Source organism: Aspergillus campestris, assembly GCF_002847485.1.
Source record: "Aspergillus campestris IBT 28561 chromosome Unknown P168scaffold_1, whole genome shotgun sequence".
NCBI classification, from domain to species: domain Eukaryota; kingdom Fungi; phylum Ascomycota; class Eurotiomycetes; order Eurotiales; family Aspergillaceae; genus Aspergillus; species Aspergillus campestris.
In genome coordinates, this window is record NW_020194336.1 from 242,234 (window position 1) to 267,659 (window position 25,426).

The 25,426-nt window shown below is 50.2% G+C and overlaps 12 protein-coding genes across 12 annotated transcripts; 4 read left to right on the forward strand and 8 right to left on the reverse strand.

Annotated features, from left to right (window-relative positions):
- Window positions 1-1,233: 1,233 nt before the first annotated feature.
- On the reverse strand, window positions 1,234-1,751 carry P168DRAFT_1806 (uncharacterized protein). Its single transcript, XM_024832949.1, has one exon. The coding sequence runs from the start codon at window positions 1,553-1,555 to the stop codon at window positions 1,277-1,279; it is 279 nt and encodes a 92-aa protein (XP_024696349.1). The 5' UTR covers window positions 1,556-1,751; the 3' UTR covers window positions 1,234-1,276.
- A 137-nt stretch (window positions 1,752-1,888) lies between these two features.
- P168DRAFT_313902 (mating-type alpha-box protein) lies at window positions 1,889-3,038 on the reverse strand (the record flags this gene model as incomplete). The annotated part of the gene is made up of 2 exons (XM_024839714.1): window positions 1,889-2,727; window positions 2,780-3,038. The coding sequence occupies 2 exons, from the start codon at window positions 3,036-3,038 to the stop codon at window positions 1,889-1,891; spliced, it is 1,098 nt and encodes a 365-aa protein (XP_024696350.1).
- Window positions 3,039-3,535: 497 nt separating this feature from the next.
- Window positions 3,536-4,185, forward strand: P168DRAFT_285957 (uncharacterized protein). Its single transcript, XM_024836251.1, has one exon. It carries the CDS (start codon window positions 3,642-3,644, stop codon window positions 4,044-4,046), a length of 405 nt encoding a protein of 134 aa, XP_024696351.1. The 5' UTR covers window positions 3,536-3,641; the 3' UTR covers window positions 4,047-4,185.
- A 355-nt stretch (window positions 4,186-4,540) lies between these two features.
- P168DRAFT_285959 (DNA-(apurinic or apyrimidinic site) lyase APN2) lies at window positions 4,541-7,121 on the reverse strand. Its single transcript, XM_024836252.1, has 7 exons — window positions 7,050-7,121; window positions 6,966-6,978; window positions 6,868-6,913; window positions 6,685-6,817; window positions 5,920-6,629; window positions 4,866-5,859; window positions 4,541-4,803 (listed from the first exon to the last, which is right to left on the reverse strand). Exons 1-6 carry the CDS (start codon window positions 7,075-7,077, stop codon window positions 4,996-4,998), a joined length of 1,794 nt encoding a protein of 597 aa, XP_024696352.1. The 5' UTR covers window positions 7,078-7,121; the 3' UTR covers window positions 4,541-4,803; window positions 4,866-4,995.
- Window positions 7,122-7,392: 271 nt separating this feature from the next.
- P168DRAFT_300586 (cytochrome c oxidase subunit VIa) lies at window positions 7,393-8,288 on the forward strand (the record flags this gene model as incomplete). The annotated part of the gene is made up of 5 exons (XM_024838442.1): window positions 7,393-7,564; window positions 7,677-7,701; window positions 7,830-7,989; window positions 8,050-8,057; window positions 8,137-8,288. 5 exons carry the CDS (start codon window positions 7,393-7,395, stop codon window positions 8,180-8,182), a joined length of 411 nt encoding a protein of 136 aa, XP_024696353.1. The 3' UTR covers window positions 8,183-8,288.
- Window positions 8,289-8,521: 233 nt separating this feature from the next.
- On the reverse strand, window positions 8,522-11,227 carry P168DRAFT_308029 (putative anaphase-promoting complex subunit Apc5; the record flags this gene model as incomplete). The annotated part of the gene is made up of 7 exons (XM_024839160.1): window positions 10,429-11,227; window positions 10,286-10,379; window positions 9,825-10,236; window positions 9,654-9,777; window positions 9,500-9,606; window positions 9,316-9,452; window positions 8,522-9,236 (listed from the first exon to the last, which is right to left on the reverse strand). Exons 1-7 carry the CDS (start codon window positions 11,147-11,149, stop codon window positions 8,522-8,524), a joined length of 2,310 nt encoding a protein of 769 aa, XP_024696354.1. The 5' UTR covers window positions 11,150-11,227.
- Window positions 11,228-11,589: 362 nt separating this feature from the next.
- On the reverse strand, window positions 11,590-12,053 carry P168DRAFT_285960 (uncharacterized protein). The gene is made up of 2 exons (XM_024836253.1): window positions 11,730-12,053; window positions 11,590-11,629 (listed from the first exon to the last, which is right to left on the reverse strand). The coding sequence occupies exon 1, from the start codon at window positions 12,017-12,019 to the stop codon at window positions 11,756-11,758; it is 264 nt and encodes an 87-aa protein (XP_024696355.1). The 5' UTR covers window positions 12,020-12,053; the 3' UTR covers window positions 11,590-11,629; window positions 11,730-11,755.
- A 655-nt stretch (window positions 12,054-12,708) lies between these two features.
- Window positions 12,709-17,919, forward strand: P168DRAFT_322995 (NB-ARC and TPR domain protein; the record flags this gene model as incomplete). The annotated part of the gene is made up of 9 exons (XM_024840624.1): window positions 12,709-12,870; window positions 12,941-13,128; window positions 14,485-14,735; window positions 15,157-15,690; window positions 15,738-15,975; window positions 16,348-16,578; window positions 16,799-17,296; window positions 17,376-17,561; window positions 17,637-17,919. The coding sequence occupies 9 exons, from the start codon at window positions 12,709-12,711 to the stop codon at window positions 17,917-17,919; spliced, it is 2,571 nt and encodes an 856-aa protein (XP_024696356.1).
- A 186-nt stretch (window positions 17,920-18,105) lies between these two features.
- P168DRAFT_285961 (nucleoside 2-deoxyribosyltransferase domain-containing protein) lies at window positions 18,106-18,743 on the reverse strand. Its single transcript, XM_024836254.1, has one exon. The coding sequence runs from the start codon at window positions 18,601-18,603 to the stop codon at window positions 18,112-18,114; it is 492 nt and encodes a 163-aa protein (XP_024696357.1). The 5' UTR covers window positions 18,604-18,743; the 3' UTR covers window positions 18,106-18,111.
- A 405-nt stretch (window positions 18,744-19,148) lies between these two features.
- Window positions 19,149-20,679, reverse strand: P168DRAFT_313910 (uncharacterized protein; the record flags this gene model as incomplete). The annotated part of the gene is made up of 2 exons (XM_024839715.1): window positions 19,149-19,698; window positions 19,757-20,679. The coding sequence occupies 2 exons, from the start codon at window positions 20,677-20,679 to the stop codon at window positions 19,149-19,151; spliced, it is 1,473 nt and encodes a 490-aa protein (XP_024696358.1).
- Window positions 20,680-21,672: 993 nt separating this feature from the next.
- P168DRAFT_245846 (glyoxalase family protein) lies at window positions 21,673-22,786 on the reverse strand (the record flags this gene model as incomplete). The annotated part of the gene is made up of 2 exons (XM_024834021.1): window positions 21,673-22,239; window positions 22,303-22,786. The coding sequence occupies 2 exons, from the start codon at window positions 22,784-22,786 to the stop codon at window positions 21,692-21,694; spliced, it is 1,032 nt and encodes a 343-aa protein (XP_024696359.1). The 3' UTR covers window positions 21,673-21,691.
- A 417-nt stretch (window positions 22,787-23,203) lies between these two features.
- On the forward strand, window positions 23,204-25,423 carry P168DRAFT_261703 (putative monooxygenase; the record flags this gene model as incomplete). The annotated part of the gene is made up of 7 exons (XM_024834707.1): window positions 23,204-23,287; window positions 23,359-23,485; window positions 23,535-23,907; window positions 23,960-24,100; window positions 24,153-24,221; window positions 24,280-24,453; window positions 24,508-25,423. 7 exons carry the CDS (start codon window positions 23,204-23,206, stop codon window positions 25,421-25,423), a joined length of 1,884 nt encoding a protein of 627 aa, XP_024696360.1.
- Window positions 25,424-25,426: the final 3 nt, after the last annotated feature.

Here is a 25,426-nt window from a genome sequence, read left to right on the forward strand (position 1 = left end):
GACGGAATTTGAAAAGTAAAAAAGAATGGAAGTGGAAATTATAGGAAGTCCAATTAGAAGTAGAAGTAGAAGTAGGATGGATGTGGGGACCTGGGGATTCTTTGTTTGAGGAGAGTCTTGAAGGCGAAGGTTGAGGATTGGGGTTGACTACTGGGTTCATTAATCCTATCCACCTTTCGTCCGTGGTTGATGGGTTGAGGATGGAATTGTATAAGGTGGTACTACGTACATACCTACTAAGGAGGAGGAGGAGAGGAGGAGAGGTTGTTTCTTTCTTGAGGTTGTTTCTTTGTCTTTCTCCACATCGATATCATTTCCATCATTATCACCCAATGATTAGAGCACACCGTAGAAAGCACGCGTAGTAAATAGTAAGTATCAAGAAGGCAAAGGAAACATCTCCACGCCCTCAAGAAAAGGTAAAAACGATCAAAAATTGCAGAAGAAAGAAGAAAAAGAAGAAAGAAAGTCAACCGCAACAAGGTGGAGAGCGCGTCTTGCCCCATCCGGCGATGACACTTGATTTCAGAGTGATGATACGTGCATTTCTTTTCTTTGTTCTTTATTTTAGTTTTCTTACTTTAGTCTACCAGTTTTACTACTACACTGCTACTACACTACTACTGCGGTACTTACTGCTGCTACTATATTGCTACATACTATGGTGATGTTATGTATGATGGATGCTGTACTACATTCCGACCTCGACGTACAGACGGAGTAGGTATGTACCTGGGGGTAGATAGTACAGCCTTCACCTGTGCTACATCCTGCAAGGAAAGAAAAGACTGGCCAATGCAGTCTGTATGTATGTAGTACGGTGCCTTTGGACTATCGATGGAGGTTGACTGCGGTTGGATATGTGCTACATCTCTCCTTACCCTACTCCACTACTGTGACACTTTCCTACATCGACTACAACTCTCCTACGACAAGGAAGAAAGGGAGGAAAACTCGTTATCAATTTAGTTAGATACAAAACGTGGCATGTCCACTGTAACCGAGCCATCCTCTTTCATAATTCATTTCGATTCGTCTCGTTCGTTTCATTCATTCATTCATTCCATCCGTTGATTCTTGATTCCGTCGAACGCCTGCAAAAACATAATAGTATCTCGAATCCTCCGTCGGTCCATCATCCCGTGGGAAAGTAGACAAAGACAGTAACAATTGATAGGAAAGACATGTAACCAGGATCAAGAGGCCACTCCAAGTAAGTAGCAAGTGGACAGACAACATATGTATGTATGTATGTCACGTCCGATCCTCTCGTTCGTCAATCCAATCTGTTAGGGAAGACAGGAGAATACACAACATAAACTCGAAAGAAAGAAAGTAAAGAAAAGAAACTTCCATCATGATTTCGACCACCGCGACCATGGTCATTCCGCTTCAAGCTCGGTAACTTCGGCTGAAGGTACTGACGGCGGGAAGATGAAAGAAAGACAAAAGACAAAGGACAAAGCCGATTCGTGTCATCGTCATAAAAACACATGATAGAGAAAGAAAAAGAATAAGTTAAATCCACGAAATAAAGAAAAAGAAAAGGAAACATCAGAAAGAAATACACACTGGTTGCCTTCCGTGTCAAATTAAAAGTGTATGTGCTGACGCTCGAACCCGATCGATGTCTTCTTGTTGCACAGCAACTGCAATGGGAAATAGAAACATGGAAAGATAAGAACAGACACACCCCGTTTCTCCGCTCCTGGTCGTTGCAACTTCGATGGTGGATATGGCAATTTGAACTGGGTTGGAGTGGTGGTCGGTTCGGTATGGTACATGATTGTTTTTTGTTGATTATTGGTTTTCGGTGTGGTATGTGGAAGGCGTCGACAGGATGGGGACATTGTCAAGTATTGTATTGATCGTGCCCATCAGCCCCAGTTCAGGGTAAACCATAACCAGCATAACCCGTAGGCTGCACATTTAGGTATTGCTCAAAGTCAACGAGATCCTGGGGTGCCGGAAGCAAGGTGTCATAGTCAGGCAATGGGTCTTGCAGCAATGTTTCCCAGGTGAAAACTTGCGCGCCATTGTCCCACTCTGGAATTCCAAAATCGAAATCGAATTGATTGGGAATGGGTTGGCCTCGCTCCCGGTCTTCGACAGCTTGACCTTGCATATTTTCTGGAAGAGCTACCCTGGCATGAGCGTCACCACCATTTGAAGTCGAATCGGGGATTTCCGCAGTTTCTTCCAGAGTGACAACATCCATCGCATGGTCATCATCGTGGGTGGGGACTTGGTTTCCTGGAATCCGAATATTGTCGTTGGCTTGGACAATCAACGTCGGCTGAGCAGCAAAAGCCAACACCGGAACATTGCCATTTTGGATGCCCCTGTCTCTGCGCGTGTTCTCGCGGACGTATCCAGTGGCATAGCAGTTTTGAACAATGTCGTCGACAGAGTAATTAGTTGCCGCATTATGCTCGAGGATGGTAGGCTCGTGGATTTTCCCCAAAGTGTATTGCTGCTGGTCATCCACTTGCACAGTCCAACCCATAAGGGCAAGGTATCTTTCTGGCTTCGGGATACCAATAAACTGAGCATTTAGGATGAGGAAAACTTCCAGAGCAACTCTGCCATCATGGTCGTCACGGATGGTGGAGTAAGCTCTAGCAAGAATGGCCCATTTGGCTTTGTATGGATCGTTCTGCCACAAGAAACGAAGAATGCCCGACTTGATTTTCTGGGTGAGGTCCGGAAAAATGGGAGAGTAGTAACCTGAAATCTCATTAGCATATACATTCATGAAAAGTGTGGTAGAAGAGCATACTTCGGAAAGCAATGAAGCTGTTTAGTGGCCTTCTTCTCACCCCCTGGGCACGTCTACCACGCGAACTTGAAGGACGACTAATTGCCGCCTCGGGCACAGGAGGTCCATTTTCGGCGTCAATGGTGGTCTCAGGAGTATTGCCAATGGAGTGGTTGTCAACCTCACGTTGCATGTTGTCAATAAGTTCCTGCATTTGCTGCGCAGGCATGGAGCGGACGAGCTCGCTGAAAGATCTCAGGATAGCAAGATGGTCTTCCATCTCGAACCAAAACAACACTCTTTGTTCTTGGACTGGGAGTGTGTTTGGATAGACAAGAAACCAGGTACTGATGAAGCTGATGGTCCAAAGCGTAGACGTTGAAAGTGGATGAAGATGTTAAGCAGATTTGTAGAGGGCAGGAATGGTAGGAGAGATGAAACAGAGAGAGTGTGGAAGGAAGATAGATCCTTTTATAATAAAGTCTTCGAGAAGAACAAAGGTTGAATCAGTGTTCCAGGCCTATTATGAGGGAGGCTGGCTAAACAAAGGAAGTCACTGAGACCTCCGACGGTGTATTCACTGGCGAGGAGACGGCAAATTAAAATGGAAGACAATACTAACTCAATCCAGATTGTCCATTCAACTTGGCCAGATAAATGTTGAGAACAATACAAAGAGTCGGATGATAGTTGGTATTGTTCTTCAGTGTAGGAGTGATTGTAATGTCCAGTGATATATTACAATGTTCAACAGCACATTGCTGATTGTGGCAACCCATGGTACTTGCCCCTGTGCATTCACTACAAACCATTTCCAGTATGTTGAATCAGGAGAGTCAGCATTATAGGATATGCCTGGAAAGCCGAAACTGAGACAGTCAAAATGCAATTCCGCAACATGGCCGAAGACCTCAAGAGAAAGCACACCGAAGAGCACCCGGACTACCACTACACACCACGCAAACCATCCGAGAAGAAGCGACGCGCTCCCTCTCGCCAACACGCCAAACCAGCCCAGCAACTGCCCACCCCGTCAGACACCACGTCCTCCACACCAGGCATCCACGATGCAGCCATCCCAACAACCACCAGCCCGCCCACAGCCGCAGTGGCGAGTCCCAGCGAGAGCCCGACCGGCCTGGAGACGCTCGACTTCGACACCGACATCTTCGGACAGCTCGTGCAGCAGGTGCAGGGAGAATTCAACTTTGGAGAGAGTGCCTTTGCGTTTGGGGTGCCTTCTGGTGAGCCGTTTGAGTTCTCGGACTACGTGACGGATTGTTATTAGGGTTGATATGGATGAGATTGATGCGATGGATGGACGGGGGCGTATCTGGGATGATTCGATCGATCGAGTTGTTGTCTTCTTTTGTTTTTTTGCTCTGCCTTTATTTCTTTATTTCCTTTAATGCTGTACTTTAATTCATCGGGGTCTGGTGTTGTTGAGGTTGGTTCTCCACGTGCCTAGACACGTTGGTCGGATAACTCTATTTTCTTCTTGCTTTTGTTGTTATTTCTTTGTCCACTCTTCTGCGTTGTTATTATGTTGTTTCTCTTGATGAACAGACTACGATAGAGAAATATGCCTCGGTGGGAAGAAGTTCATGACACTGAGGTTGACTGCGAGTAGCTAGCTCTAGATACTTGATAGCAGATAGCAATGGACATACAATGGAATTGTACCCATGGATCTCTACTTTATTCTACAGCAAAGACAACTACATAAGAGTATAGATCTACCCGAGAAGTGCATGTTAGAAAAGCATCGGAGCCCTGCATTATCCTCATGCATGGGCCCACGGTCGTTTGCATTGCAACCAATGGTGGATCACATTTCTCCTGTGCGCTTTGGACTCGTCTCTTTTTTTCTTCTTCTCCATTTTCCTGTGGCCCGACTGGTTTTCTTTTTTTTTCTTCGTCTGTTCTTTGCCTATTGTTCAAGGAGAAGAATGGCATTGTTGGAGGTAGAAGAATGGTGGGGCTGGGTGGCTGGGATGGAGTGAATGAATGAATATCAGTCCAATTCCTGATACCGTCGACAACGACTGACTCATTCTGTCAGTAACTGCTTATTTCCCCTCTCCAGCCACACTGTGTATTCACGTACGGATTAGGCAACCATGAGTCAACACAATAGCAGTGTCATGTTGAGTGAATGAAAGAATGGCTATCACTGCGGAAACCCTACTGACAGGCGCTGTCACTGGTCTCTTTTCTCCTTCCCCTCCTTCCTCACATTAAGGATTGTAATCACTGGCCCAGATGAATGTAGGACACCGCCACTGGGTCCCCTTCTCCTTCTCACCACTCGGACCCAGCGGCCGCGGACAGATCCAAAAGGCTCGCCCACAGTTGACACCTGGCTTCTTGGTCGTCAGGCTGATGCACGGCTCCTGGTGGCCATCACACCGGGGGGTTGGCTTTTTGCTGAACAGCTTCGTCCAGTCTTCCTTGGCGGCGATTGGGTCGATAACGCTCTCGTGGTCTTGGGTCTCGCTCGTAGGAACGGCATCGCTGGCGACGGATGTTCCCGTGTCTGGTGTAGTGCTGGTTTCGGATACTGGTGTGGCTTTGGTAGGGCTGCTCTGTGGCGTAGTCTTTGGCTTGAAGAACCCTTTGAGCGTCTTCTGTCCTGCAGCGGACGCTACGGGCGGGGCTCCCATGGCGGACTTGGATCGTTTGACTGGCACGGTCGGGGAGGAGTTCTCTTTTTCCGACCGCTTACGAACCATCCCTTGTCCTCCTGCACTGCGGTCGCTATTGGGGAGAGGTGTGCTGGCGGTGTCGCTTGATGTATCCTTCGCTGTACTTGAAGGTGTCTCTTTTTCGGAGGTGGAGACAGACTTGGTCAATGATGGAGTGGGTTTCTGCGAGGCGGCCGTAGGTTTTCGAGAGAACATGTCTTTGATGCTCCGTCGCTTGTCAAACTCGGGGATCAATCGCCCAGAGATAGGTAGAAGGAACTTTGTCGTGTACTCCTGCTGGCGCTGGCCATCTCGAAACACCCCCGGGGGATTCATCACGTCGAGGATGTTGACTGTCTTGTCGCCAAGGGGGACGGAGTCTTTGAAGACCGCATACACCGGACAGTGGTCAGATCCCTAGCATTTCAACTTAGCTGGTTCCGTCTAACTCGGATAAAGTAAAAGAATAAAACCCACCATCAACCCCTCTTGGATGTTGGACTCGCAGAACCAGTCCTCCATGTCTCGGCTGCACAAGACATAGTCAATCCGCGAGCCGTAGTTCCCCGGTCGGGCATTGATCCGCTGCTCCCAGCACGTGTACATGCCTCTCCGGTCCGGATGGAACGACCGGCAGATATCGTGGAGAACGGGCTGCTCACGCCCCTCGTCCCGCGGCCCCACGACGTTCCCATCGGTGAGCAAATGATTGACGAGCCGGCGCGCCGGCACAGATACGAATTCATCCTCCGTCAAGGTGCCCTTGCGGATGGCCTCAGACGCATGGGCCGCGTCGATCTCGCCGCGAGAGATATTGATATCGCCCGTGACGAACACTCTCTTCCCCATGGCGACCAAATTGCGGATCCGGGCATCCAAGATATCGAGAAAGCAGTGGCGGAAAGCGTCCCGGCTCTCATCCCGATTGGCGGGACTGTAGAGACCCAGCAAGACAAAGGCGGGAAACTCGAGGATCACGCATCGGCCCTCCGAGTCGAGCGTGGCCGCGTCTAGCTCGAGCTCGCTGAGCTGCTCCATCGTCGGGTAGCCCCCGATCTGCTGATCGTCGGGGAGATCCCGGAACGAGACCGACGAACTGGGCGGACAGAGAACGCCCGTTAGACCCTCTTCGGCGCGGATGGGAGCACACGTCGCATTGCGAGTGTAGATGACGACCCCCGAGTAGCCTAGACGCGGTCAATATCAGATCCCATCCGTCCCCGACTCATAGGCACAGCGAACCTTTTTTGGTCTTGGGGAGACTAAAGTAGCAGTCCCACCCGGGGATGAGGATCATGTCATCGCGGAGGTCTTTGCGCTGGATCTTGGTTTCTTGGAAGACGACAATGTCCGCCTCTAGGATTTCGAACATGGCCTGATACGATCAGCCCTGTCCTGGAACGTACGATGGCCGCGTGTGATTACCTCAAACGTCCGCGTTCCCCGCCATGGCTCGTACGAAAATGGATTTCTATAGAATATGGAGTCAATACAGGCTGTATTAATATTGTAAATAGACATACCGAATCCCATTGACTGCGGATTGTAGTTAGCACCTTGTTCCACAACCCGTTCCCATGTACGAGATAACTATGGCACATGCTTACCATTCCATGTTGTAATGCGAAACCCCATCCCGGCACTACGATCCAGCCGTGCACATATCAACAGAGTCCCCGTCAATAAAACCAGACTGGGGGAGTAAACAGGGTGTTTAGAACCCCGTTTGATGTCTGAATAATCGCGATACGATGGTTCGACGCAGCCCACGTGACCTCCAAGCGGGTGATGTCACGCGATGCTGACATAAGCCCACCCGAGAGCAGCCAAGTCACGGGATTTTGCTGGCCAGCCGAATTGCCCGACGTCTTGCGATCAATCCCACCATTTCCCTCCCCTTCTGCCTCAGATTTAACCCCCCCCCTCCAACCAACCCTCGCGTCCACCACCATGTTCGCTCAACGCACCGCCGCTCGCATGTCCCAGCGTGCTGCTCAGCAGTTCCGCTCCGCCCCGCGCCGTTTCAACAGCACCGGCACCGGCGACAAGTTTCCCTGGGCCGTCGAAAACAGCTTCAACCGTGAGCGGGAGGCTGTCAAGCACCACGCCAACTCGACCAGCGGTGCGTTTCCCTCTTGTCCCCTGTTGTATTCTATGGAATTGGATCTCTGGCAGAGCTCCAGGGTGGAATTGGGTTGATTGGGAGTGTGATACTGACGCAATTGGTTGTCTAGACCTGTGGCGCAAGCTTTCCCTCTAGTACGTTATTTCCCCGGGTCCTCCGCTTTCCCTCACTGGGCGTTTTCCAAATCGGGCCAATACGCTCGAAAAGAAGAATACAATCAACGGACAAGGTACAGAGTAGGATTAATCTGACAATTGCATAGTGCCGTCGTCCCCGTCATCGTCCTCGGCGCTATCAACTCCTACAACCTCTGGGAGGAGCACTGGGAGCACTGGGAGCACATGCCCCCTCTGGAGGAGCGCGTCGAGTACCCCTACCAGAACATCCGGGTGAAGAACTACCCCTGGAGCGATGGTGACAAGGTTAGTTCCTTTTTCTACTAGCTGTGATGCTGAAATATACTAACGAGTTACTTTTCCCAGACCATCTTGTAAGTTTCTTCCGTCTGCCGACAGATATACAGATATACACCCGTCGACCCTCATGAATTATGAACTAACCCCATGCAGCTGGAACAGCTCTGTCAACTACCACAACAAGGACAAGGCCACCTAAACGTGCCTTGAGCGGACCAGCAAATGGCTCGAACCCCGCGTCTCCGGGAGAAGCGAAGGACCGGACCTGTATATTTACTGCTACTGCTATGCCACCGCAGCCTGTCTGAAGATAGAGCGAGAAGTCTGTGCAGAGAGGGGAGGGAGGAGCTGTCGTTTGAATTCACACCTACCATACTTGGACGTTGACTTTCCTTTGTCTGAATCGTACATTACATATATTGTTCTACCGATTTATTTGATAGCGTAGCTATCTGTAGATGTAGTCACTACTGTACTATGGTAAGCAGGTAGACTAACTGACTGAAACTAAGATCTAAAAAGATAATAATAATTACTATCACACCACCTCCGCCGCCCCCAGCTTCCGCAAATCCAAATACTTAGCGGCATAATCATTCGCCAGCACCAGGTCCCCAGACAGCTGCATAACAGTAGCCTTCTTAGCCATCATCTCACACTGGCCGCGGATATCCTCCAGCTCCTCAAACTGATCATACGCACAGTCAAGGTACCCAAGCGCGCGATTCATATACTCCTTCTTAGCGGGGTCAGCTGCTTTGCGCAAGGAGCCCGCCACACCCATATTAGCATCAACGAGAAGCGAGTAAGCGCGGGCAGCGAGAGCCGCATCGTTTGCCTCCAGCACCTGCGGCATAACGCTCTCAAGCATAGCAGCGACAGCGGTGAACTCGCGCAGACTGAGGAGCACGGCGGCGAGGGCGCATACGGCGTCGCAGAGGTCGGGGAGGAGGCGAGCGCGGTGGGCGATGCTGGCAGCGCGCATGGCGAGCGAGAAGCCGCGCTGGGGCTGGCTGGTTTTGTCGAGGATGCGGGCTTTCAGGCAGAGGAGTTGGATCTGGGTGTGGATGTCGAAGTTTTCGTGGTGGAGGGATTGGGCGGTTTGTTCGATGAGGGAGAGGGCTTGCGCGTGGTTGCCTTTGCGGATTGTGTATTCGATTGTGAGGAGGGTGAGAGTGAGGGTGAGGTCTGTGTCGGGGAGTTGAATGGATTGGAGTTGGGTGAGGAGGTGGTCCGCTGCTATTTGGTTGTCTCTGGTGGTTGTTATTTAGTTTCTTTCTTTCTTTCTTTTTGCGTTTTGTGATTGTTTTTCTTTTTCTGTGTATGGCATACCGGTAGATCTGTCGGCGGAGCTGCATGAGTCCCGAGAAAAACGTCCACAGCTGGTTCTCTTTCAACGACCGGAGCTTCTCCGGGGCGATGTCATTCATCCGGGCTGACGCCTCCTTGTAGCGGCCTTGTTGTGCTAGCTGATGGAAGTTAGCGTAGGCCTAACGAGATAGGAAGGAAGAAGTACCAGCTGGCAGCTGCGGAAGGTGTTCTTGAGATAATCCTCAAACGGAGCCCGACTGGCGTAGCATTCGAGGAAGATCTCGCTATTCAACCAGGCGAGGTGGGAGACGCCTGAAGTAGTTAGTAGTGTTCACAGCGAAGATGGTCAGACTGTATACCTATTCGTGCGTAGAGTGAAGTCTGTAGCAGAAGCTGAGGCCCCATCGAGAGAGCAACATTTTTGGTGACGTTCAGATGGGACGCACGAACGATGTTTTCGATTGACGACGCTAGACTCTCTCCCTTCGAGTTGTTAGTTAGGAGAACATGTAGACCAGAGCTAGACTCACCTTTTGCAACTCGAGCTTCGCCTCGCTTAAAAGGGTAGTGCTTAGCAGACTCCACATCTCAGTCTCTTTCGCCTTGGCCTTCAAAAAGGCCAGGCCCTCCTTCTCATTACCCAGCATACCCGTGTTCTGGACATCCTTCATGTGCTCCGGAAAGGCCTTGCCGAAGTGATACAGCCAGCTCATGCAGAAATTCAGACAGTTCATATCGTGTGACTCGCGCGCGATGGACACCGCTTCCTGCATCGCCGACACGGCTTCTCCGTAGCACCCGAAATCCGCCTGCAGGATGGCCAGGTTTAACAGAGCATACTGGTAGGAGCTCCGATCCCGGCTACGCATGGTGTAGTCGAAATATCGGTGGAGATTGTCAAACGACGATGGATAATCGCCGGCTCTCCAGGCATCGAGGAACCTGAATGGTCAGCATCTATCGCCCTTCGAGCCAGATGATGGGGACTCACTTGAGATAGTGAGCCAGATTTGGCAATGTCACGCCCGCCGTGACGATCCGCTCCAATTGAGTTTTCATCGCGTCGGGGACTCTGCCTCCCAATCCTGTACCTCGTCAGTAATCGTTCTATCTGTTCTCGGGGGTTCTACATACGCTGTAACTCTCCGATCTGGAACTCTAACAATCGCTCCACGTCCTTGGTACTCACGTACGTTTCATCCTCGGAGTCCGACTCATCAATAGTGCCGTATGCCACCTGAGCCAGCGGACTGTCGGTCTCCAACGACAGGGCGAGCAGGTTGATATCCACAGGAGCATGATCCTCACTAGGATTCCGCCTCGCCCACATCCAGTACGTCGGCAGACGGTACTTAACAAAGCCCTTCCACAGCTTCACCGAGTCGTGAAATTGCAGGCGCGTGAATTCGAGCTGGGCCCTGCGCACGAACGCCCCCAGCGGGGAGCACCGGGACAAGCGCATCCCGCCCGTCTCGGGGGCCAGACCCTGGTCCCTGTCCCGCATCTGCTCGTCACGGGTCTTGACCAGCATGTCAGAGATCTCCGTAAAAAAGACCTCCAGGGCATCGCACGAGTCCAGGGACCAGGCCTTCCGCAGGAACAAGTCCCAGACGGAGCGGCCGGGGATTGAAGAGGGGCGGTGGGAGAGGCCTTCCTCAAGGTCTGCGATCGACACGGACGACTGCTTGGTCCATTTCCCACTAGAAAACCCGGGCTCTCCCGGGTCTAACGGGGTTAGACACGAGACTAAGAAGGATAGGACATGGATGGCGGCGGAGTTGGGGACGACTCCTTCCGTGTAGATGGAGATGAGGCACAGTAACGCGACTTTGGAGGGGGTGAGATAGCGACTCATGATGAGTCGAGCATCCTCTTCTCTTCTTCTCCTCTTTCGCTTTTGTCCTCTATTTTCTTCTGTCCGTGTTGCTGGTTGATGGGCGAATTGTTGGAGTGAGGTGAAAGTATGAGCGCGTCGGGGAACACGTGACGGGTATGCAGTCCCAAGTCAGGTGGACCCAAACAACGTGCCTGAGGAAGAGATCGGATCTTCCCCGCCAAGACCGACTCTTCCATCTGGCCTGCGAAGCCCTACAAACTACAAACTACAAAGCCCGTCAAGCATACAGTTGAACCATAGTATTCTAGCAATCCTTCCAACACTGTCTTCTCACAGGTCAAATTGGCAAGTAATTCCATGATCCCGGGGCCCACACCGTTTCTCTTCGTGCTGTAGATTGATCTCCTGGTCTTTATAACGGATCCCTGCTCCTTCCAAGTTGCCCTCATCACCCGAATCACAGCCATTGCCCCCAGCAATCCAAAGATCAGCTTTTAGGTGGGTTTTGGCCGGAGTAATAGTTTGTCCCTTATGTCCACAGTCCACCTCCAGGGGGCTAACATTCTTCCAACCGGTGCCGGTGTCTGATGGAAGGCAGATGCGGATCTAGTTGAGTTATAAGGGTCAGCAACTATTCCATCCATCCAGTACCGGTGCTATGAGACGGTGGAGATGCGATATAGTAGAGCAACGTACCCATGGCCGGACTGGTCCATCCGCGGGGAAATGACTATCCCGCAAAGAAGTAAAGTGCACGACGAACTTGTTGGTGTCGACAGGGAAAACATGCTGGTCCAGAATGCAGTCCCAAAGCCCCCAAGCGCCCTGTCCAAGGCCAAGCATCATTGCACCCATCAGGGCCAATTTCTTGCTCGAAGACACAAGCATGTTGTGACGAGTATTGTAAACGAATTGAGCGTACGGATGGTGGGATTGATTGCTCGTAAGCGTAGATGATGGTGAACTGGAAGCCCTGCGATGAGACGGACGTATTTATAAGTTTTATGGCGGTTCAAGTCCGATGGTAGCGAGGTCCTCACTGTAGCACTATCATATTAGGTAAATCTTTGGTGACGGATTCCAGACTACTTAGCCCCCCCCATGACGATATTCTGGGCCGCGAGGGGGCCCATGTGCTTTCGAATCATGGAAGTGGACGCTGTTCGATGTAGATATCACCGAGCGTTGGTAGATATCACCGAGTGTTGGTGGAGTTTCCCTAAAGGGAAAGTCCACAGTTTGGCCCCCATATCCTTTGTATCTATACATAGTAGACAAATATAACATTTCTTCCGTCTTCCGCGGTTCAATCGCATGTTAGGCTCCCCACGGCAGATGTGACCTTTCTTAGAAAAAAAATTCATCTCATGGCAGGTCTAAAACGGCCTGATGACCGAAGGATGGTGATGGTAGCAAGGACATAAATACTCCGGTCTGCTCGGACATACTTCAACTATCAGCCTAAGCACTCCCCCCAGAAATAATAAGAGACAGGGCAAGAAAAAACCCAAAAAAAGAAAGCACCAAGTTCCCAACCAAATTACAACTCACCTGAACATTCTCACACCTCCATCAAGATGTATATCTCCAAGCTCTTCTACCCCACACTCTTTGCCCTCTCAGCAAACGCATTGTTCGACTGTAATGATGACCAACACGCCTTTGACCCCACTCGTGGCAAGTTCGTCGTCCACTTCACTTCGGCTTCTGATAGCCACTACAATGGGAATGAGCCATGGGTATGAACGTCCTCTGTGTTTTAGCATTTGCCCAAAACATGCACAATTCTAACCTTCCCACCAAATTCAGATCCGGATCTGCCTGCCAAATGACTCGGGGTCGTGGGACAATGTTGACCCGCTGGGTATTGCATGCGAAACGTTAGGCCCGAAGAAATTCAGTCCCAGCCAAACCAGACTCAAGGCGGACCTCGAAGTTGGGCTTGGTGACGCTTGCACTGATCATCCCCGCTTAAGGCGCTCTTATCTGCAGTACAAGTCCGTCTTTATTGACCTGGACCATGATTATAGTAATGGTGATGTTTGTGGAAAGCGGAACCATGGAAGGTCTTGTCAGTTTGATCTGTAAGAGCTGGAGGGTGTTTCTTTTGCTTCTTGGCGCCTTGTATGTGAACCGAGACCAGCAGAATAAACGGCAGGTAATAGCGCCTCGCTGGATACTGCACACATCATTTCTCTCAGTCCAGAAATCAAAGCTTTCCAAATAGCCTCAAGTCGGATATGATCATCTCGGGGAGGAAATTCCCATGTCAGAGACATCCGACACAGATGGGAAGATAGACCCTATGCCGTCATGACATGGCATGATATAATAGAAGGCTAGGGCGGCCACGTACCTAGTTGTCCACATGGCCAAAATCTCGCTGTACCTGCAGTATGCGTTCTCTCAGGGACCTTAACGAAGTGAAAGAAGAAAATACCATGTTCTCCGATGCGTACACTAATAATAGGGAACCATAGTTACCCCAACATCTTGCTGGGATCCCCACCGGTGTCTGGTATAGCTTCCACCTCGATCCTGTCGCCTTTGCTTTACTGATTCTAGAAACGACTCGGATATACTTTTGGATTTAGGTGGAGAGTGGGCTGTAGGCTGTAGCTTCAATGGAAACGTGAAAAGATCAGGGAGGACCCTCAGTGAATTATCTACAGGCACTTACCTGCTAATCAGGTATTCCAAAAGACTTGCTGTATGTGAATGTGGCTGCTGGACCAAGTATAGTAAGCAACTAGATTGGCTTGAATATAGAACCAGGACGAAAAAGGGTCAACAGCACTTACTGATACTGTTTTACCTACTGTTTTACCTGCTGGTTGACAGTAATCTCAAAATGCGGACCCAGGTGACTGGAGACTTATTAGAGCCTGTTTAGAACAGGTGAGCATTGATCGACACATTTACTATATACTGCCGATGTGCTATATTCCATTGCCAGTGGTAGGCGTACAATTGCACAATCCGATTTTGATGGGATTTCTGCCCCCCTGTCACTGAGCCATGAGAAAATATCGTATACGGACCTGCACAATACAGATTACTCTGGCTAGACTCAGTGGCTACTGTTAGTTCCTCGCAGGCGCGCAACCCTGTAACCCCGTCTGAGACTAATGCAGCTGATCACAACTTGGCACTAAAGCCCCCTCATCTCTCCACCTCCAATTCTATCCCCAATTATCCTTCTTGAACTCCAGGCTGTTGTTTTCACGGCTCGTGCGTCTCCTCAAATATCAGAAGGAGTTGTCATGGAGTCCCCTGTCTTGTAAGGCATCTTGATTTGGCGGCTGCATAATGAGAATTGAGACTTAACTAACATGGAACATCGCATTCATCAGGGAAGCCTTCTTCACCAAACAATGGGAATCAGCGACCAAGTCCTTCTTAGAACGGATGGAACCTCAAGATCGCAGGACGATTAGAAGTTTTCGCACCTATGAGGATGTACGGGAATATGTGTTCGTCGAACAAGATGAAGAGGTGTCTGAGGCGGCCCTGCAAGAGCTGGCCATGTTGCAGCCCCGAATGGTTGATTTGAAAGACTTCAGCGATTTCTTTACCTCCCACCTTCATCCGGCTCCTGGGACGGGTGTGTTTTGGGGACTGCTCGGCTTACTGCTCACGGTAAGACAAGTGCCAATATTGATACATATATATACTGGCAGTAGCTTTTTATACAAAATTGACTAGTGATCTCTGACACCTTATTAGTTGGCCTTGCAGCATGACGAGACAATGCGACGAATGGTACAGATGCTTAGGAAGCTTAGCAGGAACTGTCATGATTTCATCCTCCATTGCAGAAAAAGCCCGACAATCACCAAAGAGGACAAAGAGTCCTGCTTCGATATTTTTCTAAGGTTCACTAGCTTTCTCACGGACGCTGTGCAATTTATACGCCAAGCAGACGATGATTTATTGGGATTGACACATACCGGCGGTAAGACCCCCTCGCAAGGAATTCAATCGAGATTGCGAAGAAACCTATGGTCTAATACTAATGTAAACAGATGGGTACGATCCATCGTGGACTAAGTTGACCGACAGTTTTGCAGCCGCCATAGAGGAGATTGAAGATATACTTGTTCGCATCGAGCGAGTCGCTGCCATGTATCAGAGGCAGTATCAGGGAGACATGGCATCCTGGTTTTCGTATCTCTCGCTCACACCGCGCGTGTTCCGAGATATGGCTCACTTACCTTGCTTCGTCCTTCCACCCATACGAACCGCTCGTTTTTTCAATCGAGATGAGGTGATTGAGAAGATCGAACAGTATTTCCAGGACACCGATGCGACATCGCCACTGCGCTCACTGGCTCTCTACGGCATGGGAGGCGTCGGCAAGAGCCACGTTGCCATGAAATTCCTGGAAAAGAAGTTAGCGACCAAAGACTTTGACGCTATCTTCTGGGTCGGTGCTGAAAGTCCGGTCGCTATCCAACAGAGCTTTACAGATATTGCCCTCAGACTGAAACTACCCGATACTGCGCCAGCCACTCATGACGAAAACAGGATGATTCTCAAGGGCTGGCTGCAGCAGACTGGTACGTGGCTTAGCACCCTGCAGTTTTAGTTACTGCTAACAGATTAGAGTGTAGATGGATGATCATCTACGATAATGCAGAGACAACCGAGCTTCTTCGGGATTACTGGCCTCTATCTGGCAGCAAGGGTAAAGTCTTGATCACAACAAGAAATCATTTGCTTGGTTTCGATCCTGCCGACACTGGTATTGAGATACTCCCTTGGGATACTGAAACAGGCTCAAAGTTCTTGCTACATCTTCTCGCAGGACATATCGGGACGGATATCCTGGCTAATGAAGCACAGTCAGCATATAGTCTTGCTGAGAGGTTGAATGGCCATGCATTAGCATTGTCCAACATGTGTGGCTTGATCCATCGTCGTTCCTGGTCTATATCAGAACTTGTTGAAGTTTATGATAAATCCAGGGATTTTAAAGACGGACTGGAAACTGTCTGGCAACTGTCTTTCAGGAATCTCCGGCCTGACTGTGCTGCACTGTTGTCAGCTTTTACATTTTGTTCCCCAGACAGCATCCCACAATCATTGTTTGAGTTCAACAAAGAGACAGAAAACTTCACAGATGATATGCTCTGGTATCTTGATTCCGATCGGTTCGTGACTTCCGGTACCCATACTATTCCCGACATTGCAATCGCTAACAATGGATGTCACAGTTTGAGCATAAACACGGAGGAGCTGTTGGCCCTCGCTTTAATCAAACGAGATCGATATAGCCGCGTATATTCGATTCATCGTCTCATCGCATCCCAATTTCGCCGCTTTATGAGCCCCGAAGCCCACCAAAAGGCCTTCTACGAAGCTTCGATTCTAATGTACAACGCGTTTCCGAAGAGACCTAAGAAAGCGGGTGCTACCAGAGCCAATCTCTACAATGTCTGGGACAAGTGTCAACTTTGGTTGCAGCATGTACTGCATCTTAAAAGTAACTTTATGAAAGAGCGAAAGCGGAACCCAAGTTTCTCCGCTTGTAGAGAGACGTGCGAGACATGGGTTCAATGTCAACGGTCAGTCAAATTGCACAAATATGTCGACGATCTAAACCACAGCAATGCCACACTCCTTCTAAGGTTATGCCCTATCATGTACTAATAATACCGCTATTAGGTATCTCCTCGAAACACAGAACTGGCGCGAACTCGAAGACCTCGTTACCGCAAACAGAATTGCTATGGCTACACTTCCAGACGCGGACAAGGAGATATACCTCCCCTCATCGACTGAAATTCACGTTGCCTCCATGTGGGCTTTCCGGGGCAAATTTAACCTGGCCCTCGAGAGCTTGCTGATCGCACACAACCTCAAGCTGTCGGAGTCTCCCGTTGATCTCCAGAATCTCTGCTGGATCGAAGATAACCTAGCTACTATTTATGGGTGCCTGAGAGACTTTAAAACCGCTATACAATGGATCGAACGGAGCCGTGATACATGGAAGCGGTGGTCCGAATCCGCAGGCCTTGAATTCAACTGTCCTCCGCTGCTGAAACTGACGCATGGCCGGATCCTGGCTCACGGGAGAAACTTCGATGAGGCTAGAGTGCAGCTTACTGAGGCGATAGATGGACTTCTGTCTGCCGAGCCATTTGTTTGGGCGCCGACAGCTACGTGAGTTCTCCCCTTCTGGCTGCGGGGGACTTTGGAAGATACATGGTTGCATACACAATCGGATACTAATGCCATGTAGGTGTAAATTTGTCATAGGGCGACTGCTTATGTCCGAAGGAAAGTATGACGCCGCGGAAAAGATGTTGTTGGAGTCTCAGTCCATGTGGCTTGCGGGCGACAAGTCTCGTGCTTTGGACTTCAACGGTGTCATTGTATATCAGCTGGGATGCTGTGCTCTGCTGCAAGGAAACAAAGACGCTGCACTGTAAGTTTAGAACGAGAACAGCGGGTACGCGGTAGGTACGCACTGTACTGACGATGGCAACTCTTCCCTATTTAGCGAACATCTCGAAGAGGCGAAAGTGATTAGCTCTATTCACCAAGATACGCATCCTGCCAAGTACGCCCGATGTTTGTTCAAGTTATCCGAGACGAGACGCCAGATCCCCGGACAGGAAGCGCAAGCCGATCAACAACTCAAAGAGGCGAAAGCCTTATATCTCCAGATCATGGGCAAGATGCGACCAACGACCACAGAAAGATCAAAGGAAGCCTCTTTCCCGCATCCGGAGCAGTTAGAGGACGAAGACTTCGATGCGCTTATTCACATCAGTCAAAGATAGATTTATGAATATGAAACATATGCCAACCAACTAGTACAAATGTAGCAGCAGCATTCGCCCGACCGGGGCATCCACAATACAACCCTCAGAAGAAAGAATACACGCAAACACCAGCGATAGTACTACAGTATGTCATTATAGCAACAGCAACTAAAGATCGTAACCCACTCAACTTTCCCCCAGAGCCCCAAATCACAAAACACCAGGAGGCAACCTCCTCAAAACCGCCTCCCTCAACCCCTCAACCCCATCCACCAACTCGATCCCAAACCTCCTACAAACAACCTGCACATTGCCCCTCTTCCAGTATCCCTCCGGACAAACAACAACCGCCTTCCCAGGGATACGCGCACACAGCCCAAGCTCCAGCAAACTAACCGGCGCCTGAGTCGCAGGGTGGAAGTAGACAACGACCACATCAGCCTTCTCCTGCTTCTCGAGCTCCCACTCCACCTGCTCGCGGTAGGGGGCAAAATCGATATCCTCGCGCCACGAGCTGTCCCAGTCTGCGCGGTGCGGGTTGTATATAGTGACGGGCGCGTCTGCGAGAGAGGCGGAGAGGACCTCGCGCCAATCGGTGGGGTCGACTTTGGTGGTTGTCCCTGCGAGGAAGACTGATATGAGCCCGCGCGGGGCTTCCGCTGAGGGGGCGTAGATGATTTGGCTTTGGGCTTTTGGGGCCATCTTTGTTAAGTGAGGGGAGGGATGGCTCTGCTTGAAGAGTGGAGCTGCTCTGGGAGAACAGGTGTGGAGGAATGAGCGGAGGATATGGGATCGCTGCATTTGGGTCTGGAAGATTGACTGCTGGCTGGAGCTTATACCACCATGACAGGGTACCTTGTATGTGAGCTTCGAAGCGCCGCGGGGTTCCACTGATCGGCTTCTTGTGCTTGATCACTTCACTGCCTACGCTAGTGATTACTGTTTTGGCTTAGTTCTGGAGCGATCTGGGATTCGTATTGGATAGATTCGTTTCTATATTTATAGAATTATTTATGGATACTATGGAATGTGTACTCAAGGTACTAGGAAATAGAGCGTGAAAATAGGGTCAAGAGGCTATAATGTAAATTTACAACAAATTGACTGGAAGGCCGTGCTCGCGAGTCATTCATCAATCATATCATTCTTTCCAATAAACTCCTAGCAAGTCTGTATTGAAAAATCAAAAATCGCGCCGTCATTGACCGGTCCATGTACAAAAACAGGAAGAAAAGAAAGATCAACTCCTAAAATGAGGTTTGCAATTCAACAATTGCGACCAGAAGCTGGAGTGCTGCCAGGATGTTGGCCACGCCTCCAACGATCACTACCGCCCAGAACGTGTACCACTGCAGGGGATTTCGCCTGTCGCGCCACAGATCAATCAACTTATTGGGTCTCTGTCGTAGGTTGAACTGCTGGAGCTTGAGCAAGCGCGGTCCGAGCCTTGGAAAGTCATTGCGAACGCTGTACACGTCGCTTTCCAGGAGGTGCCCTTTCATAGTCCGACAAGTGACGGGCCACATCTCAGAGGGATAATTCTGCAGGACGGTGTCGTATGTCCTCCACCACAAGCTGCCATGCTTGTACTTCCGTCCACAGAGGTCCAGAAGCATAGTGTCGACACTCTGATTTGCGTGAATCTTCTTCAGCCGGCAGATTTCGTCATGTGCGACTTTTCTGGACATGCCATCTCGCCCAAATAGAAGACGGTAGGAAAGGAGAACCTCTTGCTCTAGACTAACACAGCACTGGTCTCGATCTTCTGGGGACAAGGGATCAATTTGCTCGGAAATACTGAGAATAGTAAGCTCCAATACTCAAATGATGACTATCGTGGCAATATATGATTTACCTTTGGATTGCCGAGCTAACGTTGCCTCCATAGATTGCAAACAAGGCGCAGAACGTCGGAAAGCGAAACAAGGACAACCGCCGAGTAGCAGGGTTGAACCGTAGATGCTCACTGATTGTATCCACCCACTGAATAGTGACGTGACCAAAGTACCGCAGCGAGTATATGCTGAGACTTGCTTTGTATAGGCTGTCCCCCTCCCACGATCCACCCTGCACGCGGTCACCCAACTGGTCACCCCAGTGCTGCATCTTGAAAGACCGGAATATGAGCGGGATTGGTCGCATGTGTCGACTACTTAGTGCATGAATAGTGGAGTCCTTGGACAATCTGGACCCATGTGGCAGGAGGCATGTGAGGTTGCGTGCTGTGTTGTCCGTGGGAATCAGATTCGGACGCGCTACCATGCTTGACCAGCACAGGACCCCGAAAATGGCAATGTAAAAGGAGCTTTTATCCTTGCACCGATCAAGTATTGCGCTGTGATCTCCTCCTCGCACCTTCAGACGTTGTAATATGTCGTGTATGCTGATCTCAGTTTCTTCTGATCCCATCGCCTGTAGCACCGCAAGGATCCAGTCCCAGCGATCTGTTATCTCTCTGGGATTTTTATAGGGTATCAAACCCCAAATTGGGTCAAAGGATGGACCAGTCAACGGATGAAAGGCTTCACGCTCCAAATAGTCACAGTATGACCCAATCCCTGGGAAGTTGACGACATCCTCAGGCTTGATATCGAAGAGTGCTTGGATAAACTCAAGACGTTTGTTGTAGATGGCCGGCTGTTGAATGACAGCAACCTTGGCTGAGGTTTTCTCATCAGCTGGGGCTTTTTCGTCGGATGGGGCTTTCTCGTCGGATGGGGCTTCCTCATCGATCGATTTCTCGCGAATTGGGGTCATTTGCCGAAGTAGCTGCTTCATGGTGTTGCCGTAAGTGTTCACTTATCTGAAGCCGTAGAAATCATTCCAGACTACAGGGTGGTCCCTTGAGCATTTTAGTATGGGCTGCATTTCTTGATGTGCAATCTTCCGAAATAAAGAGGCACGTTTAAAATAGACAAAACTAAAAAAGTACAGGTCGCATGGCGTCTAAGGATGGGCGAATCGCTTGCTCATGAGCAGTAGGAAAATATAGGCCTGCACCATTTATGCAATCCATGCGTCCGACTCAATTCGGTAGCCGCGCGCTATGTAGAACGAAGTTCGTCTGTCATGGATTCTGTTAGCGAATGGGGATTCTGGGTAGGAAAGACACCGGCGCTAAGATCCGTGCCCAACATGTTGAGATTGGAGTTTCATTTTCGGCTCATGATAGTCGAAATGTTAATTCTTGGATGAATTCCACTTATTTCAGCCGTTCTTGTGATAATAGTGAGTGGCTGTGGTGCTGGGCGCTGTAGCAATTTAATCGTAGATCATCCGTGTGTTGGATCAATAGGAAGAGTAGACAGTGTCTCCATAGCACTCTCGTTATCTTTTTGGAGCTGAGATCATGTTGTTGAAATGAAACGATTGGAATGAATAGAGAATAAAAAGTGGAAATGCGTTGGGGAAAGGTTTAGATTGCAGACAGGGGATGCGCTTTGGGGTCAGGTGACTCGTCACTGATTCAGTTTCAGTTTCTCTTTGACCAGTTTCTCTGGATCATCGCATTTCTTTCACTCATTTCTTACCTATTGCAATAGAATACCAGAAGATGAGACGCCGAGGGACGGCCAAGGACCAAGCCTATCCATGTCTAGGTGACGCTTACAACCGAGTTCTCTCGGCTCTTAAATCAACCACCCCCTTATAATCGGGCAATATCCTCGCTTATACGTACAGAAAAAGTTATACAAGGGATAGAATAAGAGCAACCGAAGTATTTCGACACTGCCACCCAACTGAAACGTGTACCTATGTAAAAAAGAAATCGACCGAACACAATTTGCTCTCAACCAGCCACTCCATTAGCCGGGCGGATCGGCCCCCAGATATACATAGAAGCAGCGCCCTCACTCTTCATCCGCCCAGTCGGATTATCCACATTCACGACATCACCATCAGCATAGTGCTCAATGGTAAGCCCACTCGGATCCTTCCAGTAATCGAAGATCTGCGATCCCAGGATATGGCGCCCCACCCCCCATACCAGACTATATCCCTTGTTAAGCAGATGCTCGTGACCCAGCATCTGGGTGTCAAAGTCCTCCACCTCGAACGAGCAGTGATGGATCTGATACGGTTTCGGATGGGAGGCGGGCACGCGCGAGAGGAAGAGCGTGTGGTGGTCGACGTAGGTCTGGCCGCGGTCGAGGTGCATGAAGGTCAAGCTGTCGACTTCGCCTTGGCCCTCTACCTCCTCGTAGAGAATATCCGACGGCACGAAGTTGAAGTTCTCTGTGTAGAAAGCGATGTCCTCGTCGAACATGCGCGTGACGTAGCCGTAGTGGCCGATCTTGTGGACCATGGCGGGGCCTACTTTGAATCGCTGGAATTCTCCTGTTATAGTATGTCCTCGTTAGATTGGCTGGGTTGGACGTTTGGAAGCGATCATATGGTTACCTTTTCGTGGCTTGGCTAATGTTGTATTGTAAGGTCCTTTGTGTACATCGGTGCTGCTAGCAGGCTCCACTGGCGCCGCGCGGTCCTCTTGTCCCCAGATGATGTAGATGGTCGATCCAGACGGCGACGCGAGCTTCACCCTCTTCCCGCCTCCTGGAGCAGGATTACTCTCTACCTCCGACGCTCCCGGTAAGGATGCGGATCGGTTGAAGTCCTGTTCAGACGCGGCGATAAACGCAGCGCCTACAAATCCTTCCTCCTGACCATTCACGCCAGCCTGCAAGGCCGCGTATGCACAGGCATCTTTGCCCCAGCCTCGGTAGTAGATCGCCGATTCGGTGCGGCTGGCTTGCTCGAACCCGAAATCTCGCGCAAATGCGTCGAATTTGTTCAGATCAGTGTGGCCATAGCAGACATGGCTGAGACGCTCCAGTTGGATCTTATCCGGGGAGTTGGAAACGGGGGGGATGCGACCTGGCGGCATGATTGACTGATGGCGTATTATTAGACGTACAGAATATGAAGCAGCTCAGCGCAAACAATTGAAATGGTTTGTTTAGGAACTATCCTTACCTGATCCGCGAGTTCTGGTCGTCTGTAGTATATAGTAACTTTGCGGGGAAGCAGCGGAAGATCAACAACCGAGTTGCTCCGCTGCGGAGGATCTCTTTCCTCCGCATCTACCCCAGCCATGAAAAGACCAGCATCATACTGGGGTAGAGATCGAGTATCCAATCGGGCTACATCGAACATGAACCTCCGCATTATTTTAATCAAACTGCTGGTCGATCCTCCATAGCCAGGTGACCACTTCTATAAACGGGATGGATTTAAAGTCTGCCGCCCCCAAGTCGCTTCAATTCGCGGATTCACATACTTGGGAGTCATTTACGCGAGAAAAATGGAGTCGACTACCGTGCTAATTGCAGGCGCTGGGCCAAGTGGGCTTGTGCTGGGCGCCCTGCTTGCTCGAATGAACATGAAGGTATAAGGCATTCTTTCCTAAAAACGAAACAGAACCACTTCCGCTCAGATCACTATTGACACAAAGTACAGGTCGTCATTCTGGAAAAAGACCAAGAAGTCTGCGAAGACCCGCGCGGCATCGTAGTCAACGGCGATGCAGTGCGAATCTCCTATCAAGTCGGCATCGGCGAGGGTTTGACGAAGAAGATCGGACACCGTATGTAGTACCTGATACGTCCCATAACCCGAAATAGCATTGTACTAAGATCGATCTATAACGACAGATATTGGTGCACTCAATTTCCACCGTGGAAGCTTCCGACAGCGCCCTTTCATGATCTTCGACCTGATGACAGACTGGGCGGAGCATGCCGTGTCGCAAAACATTACCCAGTTCCAGCCCAACTACGAAAGAGAGATCCGCGAACTCCTCCCAAGTTTCCCCAATTGCGAGCTTCGAACCGGATGCGAGGTGGTCTCCCGAGAGGAAGAAGATGGCATCATGACCGTGGGGTATGTGACGTCCACGGGAGAGCGCAAGACTATCCAAACACGGTGGCTGGTGGGCGCCGACGGGAAGAGAGGCGTGGTGAGGAAAAAGTTCTTAGAACCTGAAGGGATCAAACAGGTCGATGGCGTGTAAGTTGTATATTGAAGGTATATGGGTCGTTTCTGCTCTGACAGGGTTTAGGTGGCCATACGTTGGTACTTGGGTGGCGATCAATCTGCAAGTTGATCTTCCTACTCCTGAGAAACATCCAGAGTTTCCTCTGTGGAAGCTTGGATACACACCTGAGCAAGTACACGAGGAGTTTTGGCCCAAAGGCTTCCAGTATGTGTATTGGTCTCTGAATTGAGCGTATAATGCTGACTCCTCTGCGAAGCTTCTGCAACGACTCTCAAAGACCCGCCGTAAGCGGACGGTTTGGACCCAAGGGTGCTCGATTCTGGAGGTTGGTGCCATAATCCCTTCTGCCATCACGATGGAAACAGGCACTAACCGCATCGCAGACACGAGTACTATATAACGCCAGAAGAAGAATCCGATGACGCGTTGGAAAGATTTTGGAAGCAATTCAGTCCCTGGATGGTGATTCCTGGCAAGAAATTCTCCTCAAAGTTGAAAGGCACCACCGTGGAGTATCCTCGAGATTGCATACACGTCTTACGATGTCGACCATTCAAGTCAGTCTCAACCAGCCATTCAACTCAGAAAATTCCATATATTGACAAAAATAGATTCGCAACCAAAGTGGTGAATCGATGGTACAACCGCAATACAATGCTGATCGGCGACGCAGCCCACGTCTTCCCTCCCTTCGGCGGACAAGGCATCGCAACGGGTATTCGCGACGCACAGGCTCTCAGCTGGCGTTTAGCCATGATGTCCCACCTCAACGTCTCCCCACAAGTGCAGACCAAGCTTCTGAGTGGATGGAGCCAGGAGCGTCGGCATGCCTGGGAGGCAGCCACGATGTCCACAAAACTAAACGGAAGCATCGTCAACCTCACCTCATTCTGGTGGGGTCTCGTCTACCGAACCTGCATGCGCGTCCTTTGGTGGCTCCCGGGGGTTGCCAAGTGGAGGACGAGACGCGCATTCCGCGATAAACTGGTATACAACGAGAACAATTGCCCAGACGGGTTCTTCTTGCAATCTGCAGGCGGCGGGAGAAAGGTTGCCCAGGTTTGGTGTCGGGGTTCCGACGACGAGCGGCCTGTTCTCTCTGACGATGCCATCTTGCGGGACCTCTCGCATTTGTCGCTGTTAGTTTTGGTGAAACGCCCGGGTGATTTTGACCCGCTTGCAGTCCGGGCAGTATTGAAGGAGGTAGATTTGCCGGAAGCCCTCATTTCAACCCAAGATGTCAGTTATCTGGATATCAGTGCCGATAGAGGAAGTACGCGGGATAGCAAAGCCTCTTTTGTCTATTATCCGTGCTCATCCGCGGAGCTGGATAGCCACAACGTCACACGCCTGCAGGGATACAACCGGAACGCCATCCAAGAAAGGTTGCATTCATCGACAAAATACGTGCTGCTCCGACCAGATTTCTTCATCCACTCGGTGGCGCGTGACGTGGGGGAACTCCGACAGAATCTCAAGTCTGTGCAGAACTACTTTTCTGACGCGAAACCGGAAATAGTACAGTGATAT